At 46.9% G+C, this 20,043-nt stretch overlaps 2 protein-coding genes across 4 annotated transcripts in view; one reads left to right on the top strand and one right to left on the bottom strand.

Annotated features, from left to right (window-relative positions):
* LOC146335208 (interferon-induced, double-stranded RNA-activated protein kinase-like) overlaps nt 1-11,024 on the top strand; it is a 28,209-nt gene extending 17,185 nt beyond the window's left edge. For both annotated transcript variants that reach the window (XM_084821816.1, XM_084821814.1), the window contains 4 exons: nt 6,542-6,676; nt 7,974-8,072; nt 9,110-9,172; nt 9,275-11,024. In XM_084821816.1, coding sequence (XP_084677942.1) covers nt 6,542-6,676; nt 7,974-8,072; nt 9,110-9,172; nt 9,275-9,388 — 411 coding nt within the window. In that variant the 3' untranslated portion in view covers nt 9,389-11,024. The remainder of the gene's footprint in view (nt 1-6,541; nt 6,677-7,973; nt 8,073-9,109; nt 9,173-9,274) is intronic.
* Nucleotides 11,025-13,460: 2,436 nt separating this feature from the next.
* AURKAIP1 (aurora kinase A interacting protein 1) lies at nt 13,461-18,951 on the bottom strand. Of its 2 annotated transcripts, none has more exons than XM_084821817.1 (4): nt 18,858-18,951; nt 17,565-17,627; nt 15,415-15,878; nt 13,461-13,620 (listed from the first exon to the last, which is right to left on the bottom strand). In XM_084821817.1, exons 2-4 carry the CDS (start codon nt 17,614-17,616, stop codon nt 13,510-13,512), a joined length of 627 nt encoding a protein of 208 aa, XP_084677943.1. In that variant the 5' UTR covers nt 17,617-17,627; nt 18,858-18,951; the 3' UTR covers nt 13,461-13,509. The 2 variants fall into 2 exon arrangements, with proteins under 2 accessions (XP_084677943.1, XP_084677944.1); XM_084821818.1 differs by having other exon boundaries at nt 18,728-18,879.
* Between the last annotated feature and the right edge of the window lie 1,092 nt (nt 18,952-20,043).

The following is a 20,043-nucleotide window of genomic DNA, read 5'->3' as shown; positions in this document are numbered from 1 at the left end:
AAAAATAGTATCCACAGAATCAGCAAACCTTGGATTATTCAAAAGCTGACCAGAATTATTTTAAAAGCCCTCTTTCAGGCACAGTCTTATCAGTTGCTCCCTCACCACTCAGAAGCCCCTGAACGTGAGGCTTCTGAGTTACCTATGCCCTGCTGGGCTGAAGCAGGAAGAGCTCTGTTGGCTTCAGAGACCTGGCATATAACATATTATGGCACCAGGTTTCCATTCATTTCCTATGTTGAGGCAGTTCAAACTTTTGATAAAGTTCCAACCAAGTGCAGTTGGAGTTGGTTGTCTTCCAAGTACAGATGTCTTCCATCTTGGGTGATTTTCGCTAGAAAGGCTTTTTAGCCTGTCTAGTGAGGGGGTTTTGGAGGAATATCTTGGCCTCACCACTCTCCTCCCCTCCTCACCCACCAGAACTCCCCCTTTCCTCCTCTGAGGATGCTTGTTGAACCTTAGAGTTGCAGCTGGCATGGTTCTCTCCATGCTGGCTGCGAGGGGGAGGGGCCTGGGGTTGGATCTTCGACTCCCCTTTCCAAGGTCGGAGTGCTGTCTCCAGTCTCGGAGGCTTTTCCAAGGTGCCCTGTGGTCCCTGGGACGCTCACCTAGAGACCATAAGATTGCTTTCTTAGTTGCATCAAGCCCCTGAGTGCTTCCGGATGTAGGACTCCTAGGGCTCCTTCACATGGAGCTTTTATTCTGCTATTGAGATTGCTCACTCACAGAAGTTACCGGGTCCTGTTCAAGATGTCAATGTCCAGGGCACAACCAGAGTTATTTCCTGGTTATTCCGTCTCAAAAAGATCTGGAACGAATGAGCTAGGTTTTAAACTCGGAATGTTACTTGATTAAAACAGCCACTAGATAGCACTATTTCATTGAGTTCTATGGAACCTTGAAAATTAAAAGCTTCCCCTCTCAGAAGTCATGTGGTCAGTGTCAGGGTACCTGCTGTAAACTCAGAAAGGCTCCAGAATGGGAGGACGGCGGGGGTTTTCTTTATTTTCTTTCTTTATTAAATTTCTTAAGCGCCCATCTGGCCGGTCCCCAGCCACTCTGGGTGATGTACAATGGTACAATTTAAAACAGTAAAATTATACATTAAAACATTATTTAACATTACCCTTTGTTGTTGTTGTTCAGTCATTCAGTCGTGTCCGTGACCCCATGGACCATAGCATGCCAGGCCTTCCTGTCCTGCGCTCTCTCCCGGAGTGTGCTCAAGTCCATATTCATTGCATCGGTGATGCTATCTAGCCACCTCATCCTCTGCTGTCCCCTTCTCCTTTTGCCTTCAATCTTTCCCAGCATCAGCCAGGGTCTTTTCCAGGGAGTTTTCTCTTCGCATTAGGTGGCCAAAATATTTCAGCTTCAGCTTCAGTATCTGTCCTTCCAGTGAGCACTCAGGGTTGATTTCCTTTAGGATGGACTGATTTGACCTCCTTGCAGTCCAGGGGACTCGTAAGAGTCTTCTCCAGCATCACAGTTCGAAAGCATCGATTCTTCGGCGCTCAGCCTTCCTTATAGTCCAGCTCTCACAGCCATACGTTACTACTGGGAAAACCATAGCTTTGATTAGACGGACCTTTGTCGGCAAGGTGATGTCTCTGCTTCTCACTCTGCTGTCTAGGTTTGCCATAGCTTTCCTCCCAAGGAGCAAGCGTCTTTTAATTTCATGGCTACAGTCACCGTCTGTGGTGATCTTGGAGCCCAAGAAAATAAAATCTGTCACTGCTTCCATTTCTTCCCCTTCCATATGCCAGGAAGTGATGGGGCCAGATGCCATGATCTTAGTTTTTTTAACGTTGAGTTTCAAACCAGCTTTTGCGCTCTCCACTTTCACACTCAAAAAGAGGCTCTTTAGATCCTCTTCGCTTTCTGCCATTAGGGTGGTATCGTCTGGGCATCTGAGGTTGTTGATAATTCTCCCGGCAATCTTAATTCCGACCTGTGATTCATCCAACCTGGTGTTTCTTATGATGTACTCTGTATATAAGTTAAATAAGCAGGGCGACAGTATGCAGCCTTGTCGTACTCCTTTCCCAATTTTGAACCAATCGGTTGTTCCATGTCCGGTTCTTACTGTTGCTTCTTGACCCTCGTACAGGTTTCTCAGGAGACAGGTAAGGTGGTCTGGTACTCCCATCACTTTAAGAATTTGCCACAGTTTGCTGTGATCCACACAATCAAAGGCTTTAGCGTAGTCAATGAAGCAGAAATAGACGTTTTTCTGGAGTTCTCTTGCTTTCTCCATGATCCAGCGAACGTTGGCAATTTGATCTCTAGTTCCTCTGCCTCTTCGAAACCCAGCTTGTACTTCCGGTAGTTCTCGGTTCACATACTGCTGAAGCCTAGCTTGTAGGATTTTGAGCATCACATTGCTGGCATGTGAAATGAGTGCAATTGTACGGTAGTTTGAACACTCTTTGGCGTTGCCCTTCTTTGGGATTGGAATGTAAACTGACCTTTTCCAGTCTTGTGACCATTGCTGAGTGTTCCAGATTTGTTGGCATATTGAGTGAAGCACTTTAACAGCATCATCTTTTAGGATATTAAATAGCTCAGCTGGAAGACTGTCATCTCCGCTAGCTTTGTTGTTACTAATGCTTCCTAAGGCCCACTTGACTTCACTCTCGAGGATGTCCGGCTCAAGTTCAGTGACCGCACTATCATGGCTATCAGGGACATTCAGATCTTTCCTGTATAGTTCTTCTGTGTATTCTTGCCACCTCTTCTTAATCTCATCTGCTTCTGTGAGGTCCCTGCCTTCTTTGTCCTTTATCATGCCCATCTTTGCACAAAACGTTCCCTTGATATCTCCGATTTTCTTGAAAAGATCTCTAGTCTTTTCCATTCTATTGTTTTCTTCGATTTCTTTGCATTGTTCATTTAAGAAGGCCTTCTTGTCTCTCCCTGCTATTCTCTGGAAATCTGCATTCAGTTGGGTATATCTTCCCCTTTCTCCCTTGCTTTTTGCTTCCCTTCTTTCCTAAGTTACTTGTAAAGCCTCATCAGACAGCCACTTTGCTTTCTTGCATTTCTTTTTCTTTGGGATGGGTTGAGTTGCTGCCTCCTGAACAATGTTACGGACCTGTGTCCATAGTTCCTCAGGCGCTCTGTTTATCAGGTCTAATCCCTTAAATCTATTCCTCACCTTCACTGTGTATTCATAAGGGATATGATTTAGGTCATACCTAAATGGTTTAGTGGTTTTCCCTACGTTCTTCAATTTAACCCGAAATTTTGCAATAAGAAGCTCATGATCTGAGTAGGGATGTACGAAAGTTACTTACCTTTCCGCGGATTATGTTGTTGGTGGTGGGGGAGGCGTTCCGTCCCTCCCCCCGGAATCCTCGATGGGGGGGGAGGCGATCCGTTCCTCCCCCCCAGAATCCTCCATGGCCGGCTGTGCTCCGCGGCAGCTCCGCGGAGCAGCTGGCCAGGCCCAGCCAGGCCAGAGCCATCAGCAGCCAGTCTTCCGGCCACGGAGGGCTCTGGGGAAAAAAAAAAAACACCCGCGTACACAAATGGCGGCAGCTATGGGCCCCGCCATTTGTGTTCCTTATTTTTGGTCGTCTTAATTTTTACGTAGTAAAATTTTATGTACTTAATTTTTATGTCTTAATTTTTACTTAATATTTACGTAGGCTAAAACGACGAATCAAACAGGGATGCAAATAGCGCCCGCTACGCTATTTGCATTCCCCTTTATTTTTGCCGTCATAGTCTATGTAAATATTTACATAGATTAAGACAACCAAAAGTAAGGAACGCAAATGGCGGCAGCTGTAGCTGCCGCCATTTGCTTACACGGGGTTTGTTTGTTTCTTTTTAATCCAGCCATGATAGGCTATGTAAAGATTTACGTAGCCTATCACGTCTTTTTTTTGGGTTTTTTTTTAAACCAAGCCATGATAGGCTGCGTAAATCTTTACGTAGCCTATCACGTCGGGGTTTTTAAAATTTTTTTTATAAGACTGGAAATGGCGGCGGCGACTGGTCAGAAGACCAGCTGCCGCCGCCGGAGCTGCCGCTGCCCGGAAGATCCACCCCAGATAAGTCTCGTCCCGGGGGGGATCTGTGGGGGGGCGGGGGGTGGCAGGCCGTTGCGCCACTGAGTTCAGGGGGCCGAATGCACTGGCATTCGGCCTCACCGAGATCTGTGGTGGAATTCTCTGCCATCCCTAGATCTGAGCCACAGTCAGCTCCAGGTCTTGCTTTTACTGACTGTATAGAGCTTCTCCATCTTTGGCTGCAAAGGACATAATCAATCTGATTTCGATATTGACCATCTGGTGATGTCCGTGTGTAGAGTCGCCTCTTGTGCTGTTGGAAAAGAGTGTTTGCTATGATCAGCGTGTTCTCCTGGCAAAACTCTATTAGCCTTTGTCCTGCTTCATTTTGTGCACCAAGGCCATGCCTGCCTGTTATCCCGGTGATTTCTTGACTTCCTACTTTAGCATTCCAATCCCCTACATCTTTTTTTGGTGTTAGTTCTAGAAGGTGTTGGAGGTCTTCATAGAACCGATCAACCTCAGCTTCTTCGTCCTCAGTGGTTGGGGCATAGACTTGAATTACTGTGATGTTGAATGGTTTGCCTTGGATTCGTACTGAGATAATTATGTTGTTTTTAGATTGTACCCCAGTACTGCTTTTCCCACCCTTTTGTTGACTATGAGTGCTACTCCATTTCTTCTATGGGATTCTTGCCCACAGTAGTAGATATGATGGTCACCTGAATTAAATTCGCCCATGCCTGTCCATTTGAGTTCGCTGATTCCCAAGATGTCGATGTTCAATCTTGCCATCTCATGTTTGACCACCTCCAGCTTACCTTGATTCATTGATCTGACATTCCAGGTTCCTAAACAATATTGTTCTTTACAGCATCAGACTTTCTTTTCACCACCAGACACATCCACAGCTGAGTGTCCTTTCGGCTTTGGCCCAGCCGCTTCACTCTTTCTGGCGCTACTTGGAAATTCCTTCTGCTCTTCCCCAGTAGTATATTGGACACCTTCCGACCTGAGGGGCTCATCTTCCGGCATCATCTCTTTTAGCCTTGCGATACGTTCCATGGGGTTTTCTTGGCAAGAATACTGGAGTGGGTTGCCATTTCCTTCTCCAGTGGACCACATTTTGTCAGAACTCTCTGCCATGACCTGTCCGTCTTGGGTGGCCCTGCACGGCATAGCTTATGGCTTCACTGAGTTACGCAAGCCCCTTCGCCACAACAAGCCAGTGATCCATGAAGGGGAGGGAAACCTTGAGAGAAGGCAATTCAGATGAACACCTTTCCATGTGAAACCGAGGTGATGCCGTCCTTTAATAATAATGATGCTAACAATAATAATAGTGGCAGCAGTAATACTGCTACTAATATTAATAATAATTGGTTGGATCAAGATTTAGTCATACTTAGAGTAGACCCACTGAAATTAATGGCATGATTGGCATGAATAACTTACATCCCATTGATTTTTAATAAATATGACTAAATCTGGGTCCAACCCAATAATGATGATAATGATAATTAACAACAACAACAACAACAATAATAATAATAATACAACTACTACTATTAGGGCAGCTAAAACATCACCATCATCATACACAGTGGAGAAGAGCCTTCAGTGTGGTGGCCCCCTTTCTTTGGAACTCCCTGCCCCTGGAGGTCAGGCAGGCACCAACACTGTGCTGTTTCTGGCGTCTCCTGAAAACAGCACTGTTCCAGGAGGCATTCCTTAATTGACCAGTCATGGTTTCTATTGGTATTCTGTTTTTAAAAATAGCATAATTTTAATCTGGCGTTTTAATCTTTTTATCCTTTTACTGTTTTATCTCTTGTGTTCACCGCTGCGAAATCTGTTATAGATATGGAGCAGTATACAAATATTGTAAATAAATAACATATTTTTTTATTTGTTGGTGGCCCCCACTCTGTGGAACTCCCTCCCTAGGGAACTCCGCCATGGCCCCTCTTTAATGAGCTTTTGCCATGCATTAAAAACGTGGTTGTTCAGGCAGGCATTTGGGATGCGTTAGGGTATTTTTAGAAATATTATGTTTTAATGTAGAATTTTATTGTTTTAAACCATTGTATTGTACATTGCCCAGAGTGGCCGGGTGACTGGCCAGATGGGCAATTAAGAAATTTAATAAATAAATTAATAAATAAATATATTAAAATACAAACTAATGATTAAAAACAGTAAAAAAAATGCAGCATAAACTTTCAGGCAGAGAAAAATTCAGTTACTCGGGCTGCAGTCCTATACCCACTTGCCTGGGAGTAAGTCCCATTGAACTCAGTAAGTCCCTTTAAACTTCCTTTCTTTGAGTAGACATGTATAGATTGTGCTGTTAGAAGCTCAAATGATCAAACACAGCGTACACTGAAAGTCCTGAATTTTTTGTTTAAAATGCAAGTTTTAGAGGCCTGGGTGAACAAAAAGGTGAACTTCACCTGGGGATGAAAATACAATAAAAATATAATTGTTTTATTGAAATGATATGTGATTTTTTTTTAATCATGCAGCCTGCAAATATATTCATATCTTCTCGAGATATAATAAAGATTGGTGATTTTGGACTAGTAACAACAGATGTAGATAACCTTTCAGTGGCGCGGACAAAATGCAAGGGGACTAAATCATACATGGCTCCTGAACAGGTAATTCATAACGCCTGATCCATATGTATGCATTGGCACATTTTCTTGGGTCCATAACACCACTCAGAAGGATGTGGATTCCTGTGTGACCCTATCTCAGGATGTCTCTACATTAAGGGAAAATCCCACCACCCTATTGGAGCATTTTGCATCCGTTTCTGTGGTGTGATTAGGATTAGCTCCTTTAGATGACGAATGTGATATAGAATGGAAAATGCCCTTTCTCAGCGGCTTTGCAGGGGCTTTCTATATTTTTCAACGGAACAGCACCATCTCGTGATGGAAGTATCGCAGTATACACTACACACTGCGAAAATAGGTGTTTTTTAAACATTTCCCAGCAGTCTTTTTAAAGGGGGAATAACCAGGAAAAACCTCGGGAGACATCCTGGAGGTTTATGATGTCGTGTAAAGGACCCGCAAACTTCCCTGGGTGGCCGATCGTGAGCGCACGATAAACACCTCCTTTAGAAACAGCCTCAGTCTCTTTAAATGGCAGCCAGACATGCCTCTTGATCTAACCATGTTTTTTTCTGTCAGTCTAGTATTGCTCCAGTCCCATTTGTTCAAGTGTGAGGAGGGGGCCATGCAACAAGAGCTTTGTCCATGAGCCCACCAAAATTGCTACCTTAAACATTTGTTCACTACCCTGATTTTTCATCATGAGAGGTGCTCTTTTTGTGAATAAAAAGCAGGCTGGTAAGGGATAACAATAAAAATTGCAGGCTTCCTTTCTTTCCTGGATATAGAGGAAGGGACTTCCTGCTCGCCCCGACCATCATAGAATGCTGGAGGATGCAGGAAATAACAGTTTCTATGCTGGGCTTAGAGGAGAGTTGATTTGCTTCTTCTGAGCCCAGCATAAAAACACAAGGGGCTGCCGGAGGAAGGATGCAGTGCTCCGCTCCTATGTCTGGCAGCCCCCTTGGTTTCTGTCCTGAATGTAGACAAGGCAAAACCCCATGCCTAATTTAGAAACGCTGAAGGCTGTCGGAGGTAGGGAGAAACTGAGTGCTCCCTCCCTCCTCCAGAAAGCCCCACATGCCTGCTTATGGCGACTAGGCAACTGGTTACATATGAGGCTGCGTTGACTTAATCGTTACCAAAACCAGGATAAGGTCCCATGAAGTTCCCCAGGTAGGATGACTTTCACGTGTCACTTGAAAGCCTTTAGGCAAAATTGTGGCTAAAGGCCAATGCCTTTTGATTTCTCTAAGGCCTGTAAGGTTAACCCTTCTCTTAAACACGTGCGCTTCAGACGCACACCTAATGCACACTTGCATTCTGCTCTCCACAGGTGGGGGACAATTACGGAAAGAAAGTGGATATCTTCGCGATAGGATTAATTTGGTTTGAAATGCTTTACAGATTTGGAACGAAATCGGAGAAAATCAAGGTAAATAACCTGAAAGCTTTCGTACTCTTTTCCCGGCACATTATTTCTTAAGAAGTCCATATCCTGTTGAGATCTGGCTGTTGTCTCGGACCAAGGACTGGTGATCCGCTTTGGCTTCGTCTGCCTTCTTCCAGCCAAGACATTAAAGATTTCCTATGTAAACGGTGCTCTGCTTTGTGTGATTGTTGCTGCAAACCCTTCCTGCTCCTACGTGCATCCTATCAAGAGCTGCCTGAGGGATGTGGCTTTGGTCGCTTCACCCCCATGCCAGCTGAGGCTGCTGCCGAAAGGCCAAGCCGAAGGGCCGTGAAAGGCCATGCCAGCTGAGGCTGCTGCCGAAAGGCCATGCCGAAGGGCCGTGAAAGGCCACGCCAGCTAAGGCTGCTGCCGAAGGGCCGTGTCAAAAGGCACCACCTGGTTTGTGAACACTAGGGATCAAACCTCTCCATCTGGTGAGCTGCATCTTAAGATGTCCTCTTCACTGCCCTCTTCACCTTTCCTCTCTTGCCCCTTTTTCTCTTGGGCTTCCAATCTGTCCTCCTTCTTACACATCCTCCAGCCTTTGGATCCCAGGCTCCAATATTGTGGTTTCCCACCACCTGCCCTCTCCTAATCTCACCCCCATTTGTTGAATTTCCCTCCTTCCCTCGTCCTGCTTACTCTGGAACTGTTGCTTCCTTCCCCAGAAAGGAGTCAAACTCCTCAAACTCTTCCTGTCTAATGCTCTCCAGCTTGGTTTAGCAGAGTCCTTCAACCCCCGTGAGCTTCCCATGCAGGTATAGACTACATCCCAGCGTAGCGACCTACCACCTTCCTGTGTCATTGCTCGATGTCTTCTAATCCTGCAAATAGACTGCACTGTGCATGCATAGTTGCCTCTATTCCCATATCCCAGTAGGAAACAAGGGGGAATTTCAGTGTGTCAAGTTTGGAGTAGTTAAACGGAAGTTTTCTGCCTCGAAAATCACAGCTTTGAATTAAGCTAGGGACGATAGCGTCATCAGAAACTCTGCTTACTCTACATTTTATTTCCTTAGAAATGGGCGAACATCAGAGCATGCAAATTTCCACCAGAATTTACCAAGAAATTTCCAACAGAGGTATACACTGGGGAATCTTTTCCCCCATTAGTTTTCTCTTATCCATGCCCACTCCTATATTTTCTTCTGATAATAATCTCATTTTTTAATTATTATTTACAGAGTTCCTTAATAATGAAACTGCTTTCGGAGGACCCAGCTAAAAGACCACAGGCAATAAAAATTCATCAGTTGCTTCTGCAAAGGAATCCCACCGATCACATCCGTAGTTATTAGCAGACCTATCAAAACATTGTCAGGCCCTCATCAGATGATCGTTATTATGTGCATTTGTGCAATTGTCAACCAGTTATTCTACATCAGTTTTCCCAACTTGACTTTCAGAAGTATTTGGACTACATCTCCCAGCATAACTGGCTGGGAGATTATGGGAGTTGTACTCCAACACATCTGGAGAGCACCAGATTGGGGAAGGCTATAGTACATCTTTAAAAGCATGCACACAAGCGTTTCAGATGATTTACAGATGTGGGAATGTGACGACAATGACAAGCGTTCTGCAGATTATGCTTGTTTTGCTGGATGCCATCGAACTCCATACTCAGGGTGTGCATACTGAGAAAGTGTAGTGCAGCTTTTGAAGGTTTATATCGCAATACTTTCTTTTTATCTTCACGGGCGCAACCCTATGAAGATAGTCAGCAGCTTCCGAACTTGGAGGCTGCCGAGTATCTAATGCAGGCGATTTTCACCTCCACGCTCCAGCCACCCTGTATTTCTGCTAAAGGGGCGATTTTGCCCGTCTAGCAGTGGTAGTTCGGAGCGGGAGGGAAGGTGGCTGGGGTGGCCATAGGAAGTGTCGTAGGGCTGCCGCTGCAGTCTCCTCCCCTCCCCAGGAATGCCCCCTTTTCCTCACCTCCACACTCTGTTTCTGAGCATAGAATCATAGAATAGTAGAATAGTAGGGTCCAACCCCCTGCTCAGTGCAGGAATCCAAGTCAGAGCATCCCTGACAGCACGGAGACATAGGCAGAACTGCACAGGTCGAGGGGGGCGAGGTTTCTGGGCTCCGATGTTGGAGGCCTGTTTCCAGCCTCGGATTCCAGAAACCGAACACTCCTATGTGCCCCCAGAGGCTGGCTAGGGGGCATAAGATTGCTCCCTCCGTTGCCACAGTAATCACACTTAAATTTTTACATGATAAAACTACTGAAATGATTCTTTATATGTTTGAAGTTCTAACACCACTATGCTATTCAACGTATACACATTATGGAATTCTGACAGTTATGCATGTTAATCCCATAAGTTTAGTATATTCTGGTGGGATGTTGCGACTTACGAATGTCTAGAACACAATCAACTCGTTAGTCTTTAAGGTGCTGCAGGGCCCCTCATTTTCATTATGCTTTTAAAACAACTGACACTATTTTTTCTTTTATGTCAGGGACGGGGAACATGCAGCACTCCGGGTATTGCAGGACTGCAGCTCCCATCATCCTGCACTCTTGGCTTTGCTCTGTGGGCGTGTATACAGAGGCGTTGCACTTTTCAATATTCAAAATCTAAAAAAAAAAAAGAAGCCATGTTGAATTAGAGCAGCGTGCAACTAGGTAATTTCAGACCCTAGACTTAATTCTGTTAAGGGGGGGCGTTTTAGACAGCCATGTGCACTACTTCCGTCACGAAGCAAACAACTCAGTTTTCTTTCCCCCACAAACAACTGCCGTTCCGCACTTCACAGTTGCTTCTGCAATCCTAACGCTTTAGAACAAAACTCTTTGCCAACCCTGGTTTGTTTTTTTTGAAGAATGCTCTGAGCGTGTGCAGTTTTGCATTGTAAACTTACTTAAATCATAGCACTGTGACAACTGCAGGAATAAAACGCAGCTTGCTCATGCTGCCCGCATCACCTGTTTGTCTCTTTGTGGTCATTTGGGCCGGGCGCTGGACTTTGTTCACAAGATCTTGCCAGAGCCACACCGCTGAATAAGACGCTAGTTAGAAAAAACAGGAATTCCTGTCACTGCTGCTACTTTTGTTCCCCCCTGAGGGGGATAGGGCCCACCACGCTAGTGCTCATTTAGCCGCGCTAAAATCCTGGATTTCTCCCGATCCCTGAAGGGCAATTTCAAAAAGAAATTTAGAGGAGGAGAAATTTTGGAGAAATTCTGCTGGGTTGGGTTTGGGAACAACGTTGCAGGCAAAAACTAGGCCATAAGTTACCCTATCCTGTACTTTACCAAAGTAAGAGTCTTCTGATAGGACAGGACCCAATTCAAGAACCAAAAGCTCACAGGCCCAAAAGCCAGTTAGCATTAATGCTGTGCCGAAAATTTCTCCCCATTTTTTTCAACCATTCTCATTCAATTTGATAGAAAAGAAATGGCTTTCGAAAAGAAATCCAAAGGAGGAGAAATTCTCTTGGATTGGGATTTATTTAATTATTTATTATGTTTAGACCCCACTTTTTTTCCTCCTTAAGGAACCCAAGGCAGCATACATAATCCTCCTCCCCCCCCATTTTTCCCTCGCAACAACAACCCTGTGAGGTAGGTTGGGATGAGATTCTGTGAGTGGCCCAAAGTCACCCACTGAGCTTCCGTGGCTGAGTGGGGACTAGAGCCCGGATCTCCCGACTCCTAGTCCAACACTCTAGCCACTACACCACACTGGCAAGTTAGCACGTGTTAATTTATATGTATAGATACACGTGTAGAAATAATGACTACAATATAAATTAGTGCTGTGCTGAAAATTTCTCCTGCATTTTTTCCCGACCATTCCCATTCCATTTGATAGAAAAGAAATGGCTTTCGAAAATAAATTTAAAGGAGGAGAAATTTCAGAGCAATTCTGCTGGGTTGGGTTTGGGGTTCTTGTGCTTACCTTACTTGTGAGGTGGCTGAGGAGTGTGTATGAGCGTCCTGTCATTGTACAGTAATCTCTGTGGCAGCATGCAGCCTCCTCGGCTTCCCACACTTCAGTTAAAGCCGCCGTGAGGAAGACGTCGTGAGGCCATTCCTCCCGTGGGGCTTTTTCAGTTCAGGAACGGCAGGTGGCCTGGGAGGCTGCAGAGCCAAGGAAAGATGTGTAGCAGAGAGAGAAAACACACACAGCCCCCTCGGCCGCCTTGCAGTGTTTAGGGAAGCTCAAAGATGCCACCAAAAGAAATTCAAAATTCTGCTTTAGAAAAGTGGAAGCCTCACCACAGTGGATGCTGTCGCCACTTGCAGGAGCAGTGCAATAAACCAAAAACCCTGAGCGAAAAAGAACCTGTACTACAACCCCTACAAATAGTGAGCCCTGTCTGTGAGAAACTGTCAAGAATTTCTCCTCCCCACTAAGGTCTGGCTGTGGTCCCAATTCACAGATGGTCACGTCCCCTTCCCCCCCTACCACTGATCATTTGGTTGTTTCCCAGCATTTATACAACTTTTCCCCCGCTCTAAAAGGTATAAATGCCTCTCTGAAAGCTTGCTGTCAGCAAGAGCTGTAAGCGAAAAGGTGCTGAGACTTTTGGCCTTGACCTCTTTTGCAGTCACCCCACTCATCACTGGAATGCAGCCTCCGGAAGCTGCTCTGAAATGGAATTTGGTCCTCAAACTGAAAAAGGTTCTCCTCCCCTGGTATGTAGGCTAACATGTATCAGGTTGCAGCGAGGGCAAGTAGGCTGAAGAACCAGGAGGGGAAAAGATCATGGACTGGAGCAGCACATCCAGGGGAAATGGGAGAACGGAAGCAAAGAGCAGGGGAAAGGATGAAAGGAAGTGTGATTTGGAGAGAGAGGATGGGCCGGTGCCATAATGCTTGGAAGCAACGTCTCAGGAGTTCAAGCATTTAGGGTGTACATAGGCTCTTGGGGGATGTCTGGAAGTTGCTGCAGTCCTCAAGCTGGGAAGGGTCAGAGAATGTCCACTTGGGCAAAAATGGCACACCCAAATTGCCCTTTTCCACCTGTGCCCACATAAACAACAGCACTCACCACCTGAACATCGGAGCTAGAGGGAATTTTGATGACATTGTTTCCCCCATCCTTCGTCCAAGGAGCTAAGGCCCTCACAAGGTGGTTAGACTGAGAAAGAGCAATGAAGCTGGGGTCACCCAGTGAGATTCATGGTTGTGTAGGAATTTGCATCCTACTCTATGTCGCTCAACAAATTTAGCTATTACTCCAGCCTTAGACAAGCCATTCTCTCATTCTCAGCCTACGTTATCCTAACTGCAATAAGGAGATAAAAATGCTGGCCTACCTTACAAGGTTGCCGCAAGGATTATTGTAATAAGGCTTAAGTATTTAGGAAAATACCATCACCATTTAGGAAAAACGAAATGAAAGAAGCTGCCCTTCTGTTTTAAATACTCTTTAATGAAAAAGAAAAGCACTCGAAGCAACGTCAATCGGACTTCACATTCTTGAGATATATCTTTGGTGCTACCCACCCCTCTGGGGGCTTCTTCAATCCGGCTCTCCTCCAAATGCGTTGCAGATCACGTTCAAACCTTTTCTATATAAAGAGAGAAGAAAGGGGAAACCAAGATCTAGTTTGGAAACGATGTTCTCGCCATGAGATTTCATGCCCTAAAGCAGGAAGCCTGCCTACTTGGTGAGAGCTGTGGGATCCATCAAAGGATTAAAGTGGGGTTGCAGAGTTCTACGATTCAAGGAAGAGGCAGAAGAGATCCAAACCCAAAGGGATCAGGGAAGGAGGGACGAAGAAGTCAGATCAAGTAGGAGCATTGGGTAGAATTGAACTGAAGCCGTACTTAGAATAGACCCACTGAAACAAATGGGGCTTAAGTTAGTCAGGACTAACTTAAGTCCCATTAATTTCAATGGGTCTACTCTAAGTAGGACTTTAGTTGGATGCTACTCAGAGTGTTCAACAGTGGGAGGGGACAGGACTAGGCTCATATATGGCTGGGAACCAACCAGGCTGCGCTGGAAAATTAGTTCAGATATATTTACTAATGCCTTAAACAGCCTGGTGGGCAGGATACTTTACGAACCACCTTCCCCCATGTAAATCTGCCCAGACCTTAGGACTGGCACCAGAGGCCTTGGTCCATGTAACTGTCGGACTCCAGCTGTTGTTGGACTACAACTCCCATCAACCCCAGCCAGCATGGTGATGGCCAGGGATGATGGGCATTGTAGTCAATGGGGACCTGGAAGAGGCATTACGGCAGGGCTGGGGAACCTGTGATCCTCCAGAGGTTGTTGGGACTGCAACTGCCATGAGTAGCCCATTCCAATGTAGCTGGACTACAACTCCCAGTGTCCATGACCATCTGGGGCCCATGGCAGTTGGAATCCAGCAACCTCTGGAGGGCCAAAGGCTCCCCAACCCCGGCATAACACCTCTTCCTATCCATCTTAAACCCACCAAGGAGACCTGTCAGAATGGCAAGTAGAAAAGACAGAGCCCTTTCAGTAGTAGCCTCACACATCTGGAACTACCTCCCCAGGGCAGTATGTATGGCCTCATCAGTGCTGTTTTTAAAGAGAATTCCACAGTTGTTTTTATTCTGGCCCATGTTTGGTTAATGTGCCGTGCCCCATTTTTGGTTTTTTAAACATTGCTGGGTTTAATGGTTCTGATACCATAATTCGTTTGTCATTTATTGTTCTGTTTAGGATATTTTCATGTGCGTGTTTCTTAAAACTCTTTTTCGTAAGCCTCCTTGTAAAGGCACCAGGCCCTGAAAGGTGAGTTAGAAATTCTTTTAATAAATAAATTGTTGTTGTTCAATCGTGTCCGACTCTTCGTGACCCCATGGACCACAGCACGCCAAGCCTTCCTGTCCTGCGCTCTCTCCCGGAGCGTGCTCAAGTTCATATTCATTAAACTACTACAAACTGCAGAGTTGCCCAGCAATGTCTGTTTCTCTGTCTTCCCTCTCTGTTATATTTTTAATATTTTTCCCTTCAACATCCAGCCTGAACCCATTTTGACGAACCCCAAAGTTTGCTCAGTTCTTGTCAACCTTTGAGCTGGATCCAATTTAGTTATACGCTACTGTTGCTTCAGTTCAAATGAGATTTTTAAAAAAAAATTATATCCCACCTTTCCTCCGAGTAGCTCAAGGTCGCATACGTGGTCACAACTACCATGAGGTAGGTTAGGCTGAGAGAGAGTGCCTGGCCCAGGGTCACCCACTGAGCTTCGTGGCTGAGTGGAGGATTTGAACCCAGGTCTCCCAAGTCCTGCTCTGACACTCTACACTCCGCTAGCACCGGAGAAGGAAGCTTTGGAAAAGCAAAACCAACTGTGCTAGCCCGTTGCCAGAAACCTCCTCACCTGTTTCCTCCGCCGGCGGCCTTCCCTGATCTTCTTCCGCAAGAATTTTGTTCGCTTCATCAGCTTCTTGTATTTGTGCTTATTCATCTTCCTTCTCCGGATCTTCAGAATGTTCTTGCATTCCATCTTGTTCCGGTTCAGCTCGCCTCCCCCTTCCTCCTCCCCCTCCTCCATGCCCCGGGAACAAGGGGGGAGGTCGTACTCCCGGGCGGGCTCGTCACCTAGCCTCTCGTGCACGTTGATGACTCCTCCACCTTTCGGGAGGGAATACTGGACCGTCAGCCAGCTTTCGAGGGGGGAGATGGACATCTTGCGGGGCACCAGCAGTTCTTCCAGTTCGGGGTCCAGTGCATACCACTGCTGGGGGTGGGCTCCGTTTTTGCTTGAGGGCTGCGTGCTGTACCTGGCAGACGCGGCAAGCCTTGGAGTCAGGAGGGGAGCGGCGGATCTCGACAGGAAGCGTTCTGCGGGTAAGCCAGCGCCAAGTTTGTAAATCCACAAGCGTTCACGATTAGCAGGAAAATTTTTGTATCAATGACAGGCTCAACATCGTTCCGTGATATACACAAATGCACGCACATGCACATGCAGAAGCAAGATGCCCATTATGGCAGGGGTGTATGATCTACATTGCAACATTTTCATATAGATCCTGTTCACTTCTATAAAGGAAGCTAAGGGTGCTATCCTATGCATGCTTCGACGTGCATAGGATTGTATTCTAAAGGGGTGTACTCAGGAAGGCCCGTGTGGTGTAGTGGTTAGAGTGTTGGACTGGGACTCAGGAGATCCGAGTTCTAGTCCTCACTCGGCCATGATGCTCACTGGTTGACTTTGGACTAGTCACGGACTCCTAGCCTAACCTACCTCACCGGGTTGCTGTGAGGATAAAACAGAGAGGAGAATCGTGCAAGCTGCCTTGGGTTCCTTGCAAAAGGAAAAACAATGGGGTATAAATGGAATCCTCCTCCTTATGGGACATCACTGGGGTAAGGTGGGGGCCACCAAACCTGCTTCCTGCCCCAGCAGCCCCAGCTACAGAGAATCCAGCCTGCTTCTATCTGCCTTGCACTTGCTGAGTCTCAAGCAGGGTTGACAACTGACCAGGAAACTGACTAGTTTGCCTATTCTAGCATATGCTTTAGAAGCAGCTTGATTTGCAGAACTCTGCAAAGCGAAGCTCTTCACACCACGGAAAGAAGCACAACCACTCGCTGATGTCTGCGTATCATGTTAAGGGACCAGGAGCAGGCTCTGGTTTAAAAGTTGGCAACCTCGCACTCAGGTGTGGGGGACCTGGCAAAGGATGCAGAAGGGTGCTATGGCCTGCTTCAGAGATCTCCTCAAGAGCCAAGGAATAAGAAAGTCGCCCAAGGCGAGCCCCCAGAGGAAAGCTGAAGCACTTTTGCGTGACATAAGTCAGTTGAATTGGTCCCAAACTTAAAAGGAAATTCCCCCAATACAAAAATCAATAGTATATAAACATCACAGCCATCACAGGTGTTGAACCTCAGGCCTGCAAGCCAAATCTGCCACACTTTGGGCCACAATGTGGCCCTCCGTGGCTCCCCAGATGGACATGCCCCCCTTCTCCTGGACCCCACCGCCTTTCCCTTGAGTCCTGGTCGTTTGATGGCTTCCCAGCTTTTGCACAGTTCCCCCTGCCCCTTCTAAAAGGTTGACATGCCTCTCCTACAGCTTAGTGATTGGCAGTAATAAGAGCTTTAAGCTCAAATAGGACGGGTTGTTTTTTTTACCCTGCCCTTTTTGCTGTACCCCCCCTTTGGCCTTTCAACAAACAAACCCTGTTTGCCATACCCTTTTTTACTGTAGCCCTTTGCCTTTACCACTGGATTGTGGCCCCCGAAAGCTTCTCCAAAACTGAATTCAGCCCTTGGGCCGAAAGAGGGTGAACATCCCTGATACACACAGACAGTTCTGCTGTAAGTGACCCAGTGCTACCCAGCTTTTCCGCTGCTGGGACCAGCAGCTCAGTGGTAGCTCCAGTTAAAAGGGTCAGGTAAAAGACGATGCGAAAGGCGCCCCGGAGAACCACTCCGAGTCAGAGTAGAACATACCGAGTTGGATGGAGAAAGAGAGGGATGTGGTATACAGCACTGTCCTCAGTTCCTAGGAGCGGCTGCGCTTACCTGTACATCGCGAGATCCTCGCTACCTGAGACGTCAGCCGTGATATCAGCATACTGGATCATTCTACCAGAAATCAGAAGATAGGTCAAAAGGCATCCCTTCAGGGCACAACCCTACGCGCATTTGGACGGGAAAAAGTCCGACAACTCCAACTTTTTTCCTGCCTAAACATGCATAGGATTGCTCCCTTTCTCGGTTTTGCAGCAACAGACTAACACGGCCACCCTTCTGGAACCGGACCAAAAAGAAATCTTTACCATAATTCAGCCTGCCCCCAAAGCTGCCGCCCTCCAGATGTGTTGCGCTACAACGCCAGTGTAGTGTAGTGGTGAGAGTGACGGACTGGGAGCCGGGAGATCCGGGTTCTAGTCCCCACTCGGCCATGGAAGCTCGCTGGGTGACTTTGGGCCAGTCACAGACTCTCAGCCCAACCCACCTCACAGGGTTGTTGTTGTGAGGATACAACGGTGAGGAGGAGGATAATGTAAGCCGCCTTGTGTTCCTTGCGAGAGGGAGAAAGGCGGGGTATAAATGCAATAAATAAATAAATAAATAAATAAATAACGTCCCTCGTTCCCAGCCGCCAGGGCCAGCCAATGCTTGGGGATGACGGAGGCTGCAGTCCCAAACATCTGGAGGGCACCAGCATGGGAAAGGCCACTTTAGGAGGCAATCCTATGCATGTTTAGACAGAAAAAAAAGCCCTACAACTCCCAGCATTCCCCAGCCAGCCATGCTGGCTGGGGAATGCTGGGAGTTGTAGGGCTTTTTTTTCTGTCTAAACATGCATAGGATTGCCTCCTAAGGCGGATTAAGCAACTGGTGAATTACCTTGCAAAAGGGGGCTCTAGATGGGTTGACTATGCTAGCTGGGGATGATGGGACTCGGGGCCCAATACCTCTGGAAATCACCAGACCGGGGCAGGCTGCCATAAACAGCGTAATATCAGCGACTAATATCACAGGGTCCCTCCCTGAGCCCACTCCCACCGCAGACTACCGTAAATCATGCATTACTGGCTACCCCTTAATAATACACACACCCCTCAACCCCCCCCACATTACCCCCTTGGCGTAAATAGTGTAATAGCCGCCACCCCTGTTCGCACAAGGCCAAGAAATGAAGGGGCCCCGATTCCCCCCCCACAAAAAAGTGCCTTTACCGTAAATAATCCATTAATGTCGCCTCCAGAATTAGAACAGGGGTTGTCAAAATGAAACCCACTTCCGGACGGGGACGGAGCGGGGGGGGGTCCCGCGAACCGTTGCTCGTAAGAAATCACCCACACTTACCATCACCTTTAGGAGCTGGGGGGGGTCCGTTAAAAGCAGGAACTTCCGGTAGAGCCGCTGGGTCCGGCAGGCTCAGAATCCCTCCCGGAAACGCGCGCCCGCTCTGATCGTTCCAGCCTCAAAGAGTTCCCACCTCTCCCCGGTCTCCTGCCATCGCCTCTGCTCCCCTCTAGCGGCGGGACGCGGGGTTGCGTCGCTAAAGGGAAAAGCGTTGGGCTCCACCCAGCGGCGGCTGGTGGCTCCGATTTCGGCGGGGGCGCGGGTCCGCTCTGGGTTTCGGCCAGACCCAGTCGAACTCTAAAGGAGCTGTCGAAGGTGCTGAACCCAATCCCCAAAACGTGTGTGTGAAGGAGCACTCACTTTTGTCAGTCCTGAATCTATTGCCCATCAGTTTCATCGGGAATTAGGAGCAGAGGGATTTCGTAGATGGTGAAGATGCTGAGAATTCTGTTGAGGATCCCCGGTCCTCAGCACACACCTGCAGTTGCCTGGGGCCAAGGGAATGTTCAACCCGCTCAAGTCTGGTGTGTATTCCCCTATTAGTATTGCATGAAATCCCCTTTGCAAGTTTACTTAAGAGCAGTGGTGGGGAACTGCGGCTCTGCAAATGCTGTTGGACTACAACTCCCATTTTCCGTCACCATTGGCTACGTTGGCTATGACTGATGGGAGTTCATTTATTTATTCATCTGCAACATTTATACCCTGCCCTTTAGCCCCAAAGGCCAAAGAGTAGCTTACAAAGTTAATTGAAGTGTGGGAAGCCCAGGAGGCTTCAGGCTGCTGGAGAGATGATTATGAGATAATCATCTCGTTTAAGCAATCACCTTGCTTATGAGAGATGGCCACCTCATACGCAAGCACAAGAAACCGAAATCCACCCCACAGGAATTTCTCTGAAATTTCTTCTGAGAATTTCTTTTCCAAAACAATTTCTTTTCTATCAAATAGATTGAGAATGGTTGAAAAAACCGGGAGAAATTTTCAGCACAGCACTACTCCAAATGCTGGCCGTGATATCTAAATCCATGTTCACAGGTAGGTACCTGTGAGCATCAGTTTGAAGGGCTGGCCTGTCTAATTCTGGTTTAAAGATAACAAGCCATAAAAACTGCTGTCCATAAGCAGTTAGCACACACAGTCGAAATTTCTTGCTGTGGTGAGATGCACTATACTCCTATTTAAA

Source organism: Heloderma suspectum, chromosome 15, assembly GCF_057233095.1.
Source record: "Heloderma suspectum isolate Gila_16-S chromosome 15, 16-S_ref, whole genome shotgun sequence".
In the NCBI taxonomy this organism is placed as follows: Eukaryota; Metazoa; Chordata; class Lepidosauria; order Squamata; family Helodermatidae; genus Heloderma; species Heloderma suspectum.
Note: the sequence above shows the minus strand (reverse complement) of the source record. Positions and strands in the feature narration are given on the sequence as shown.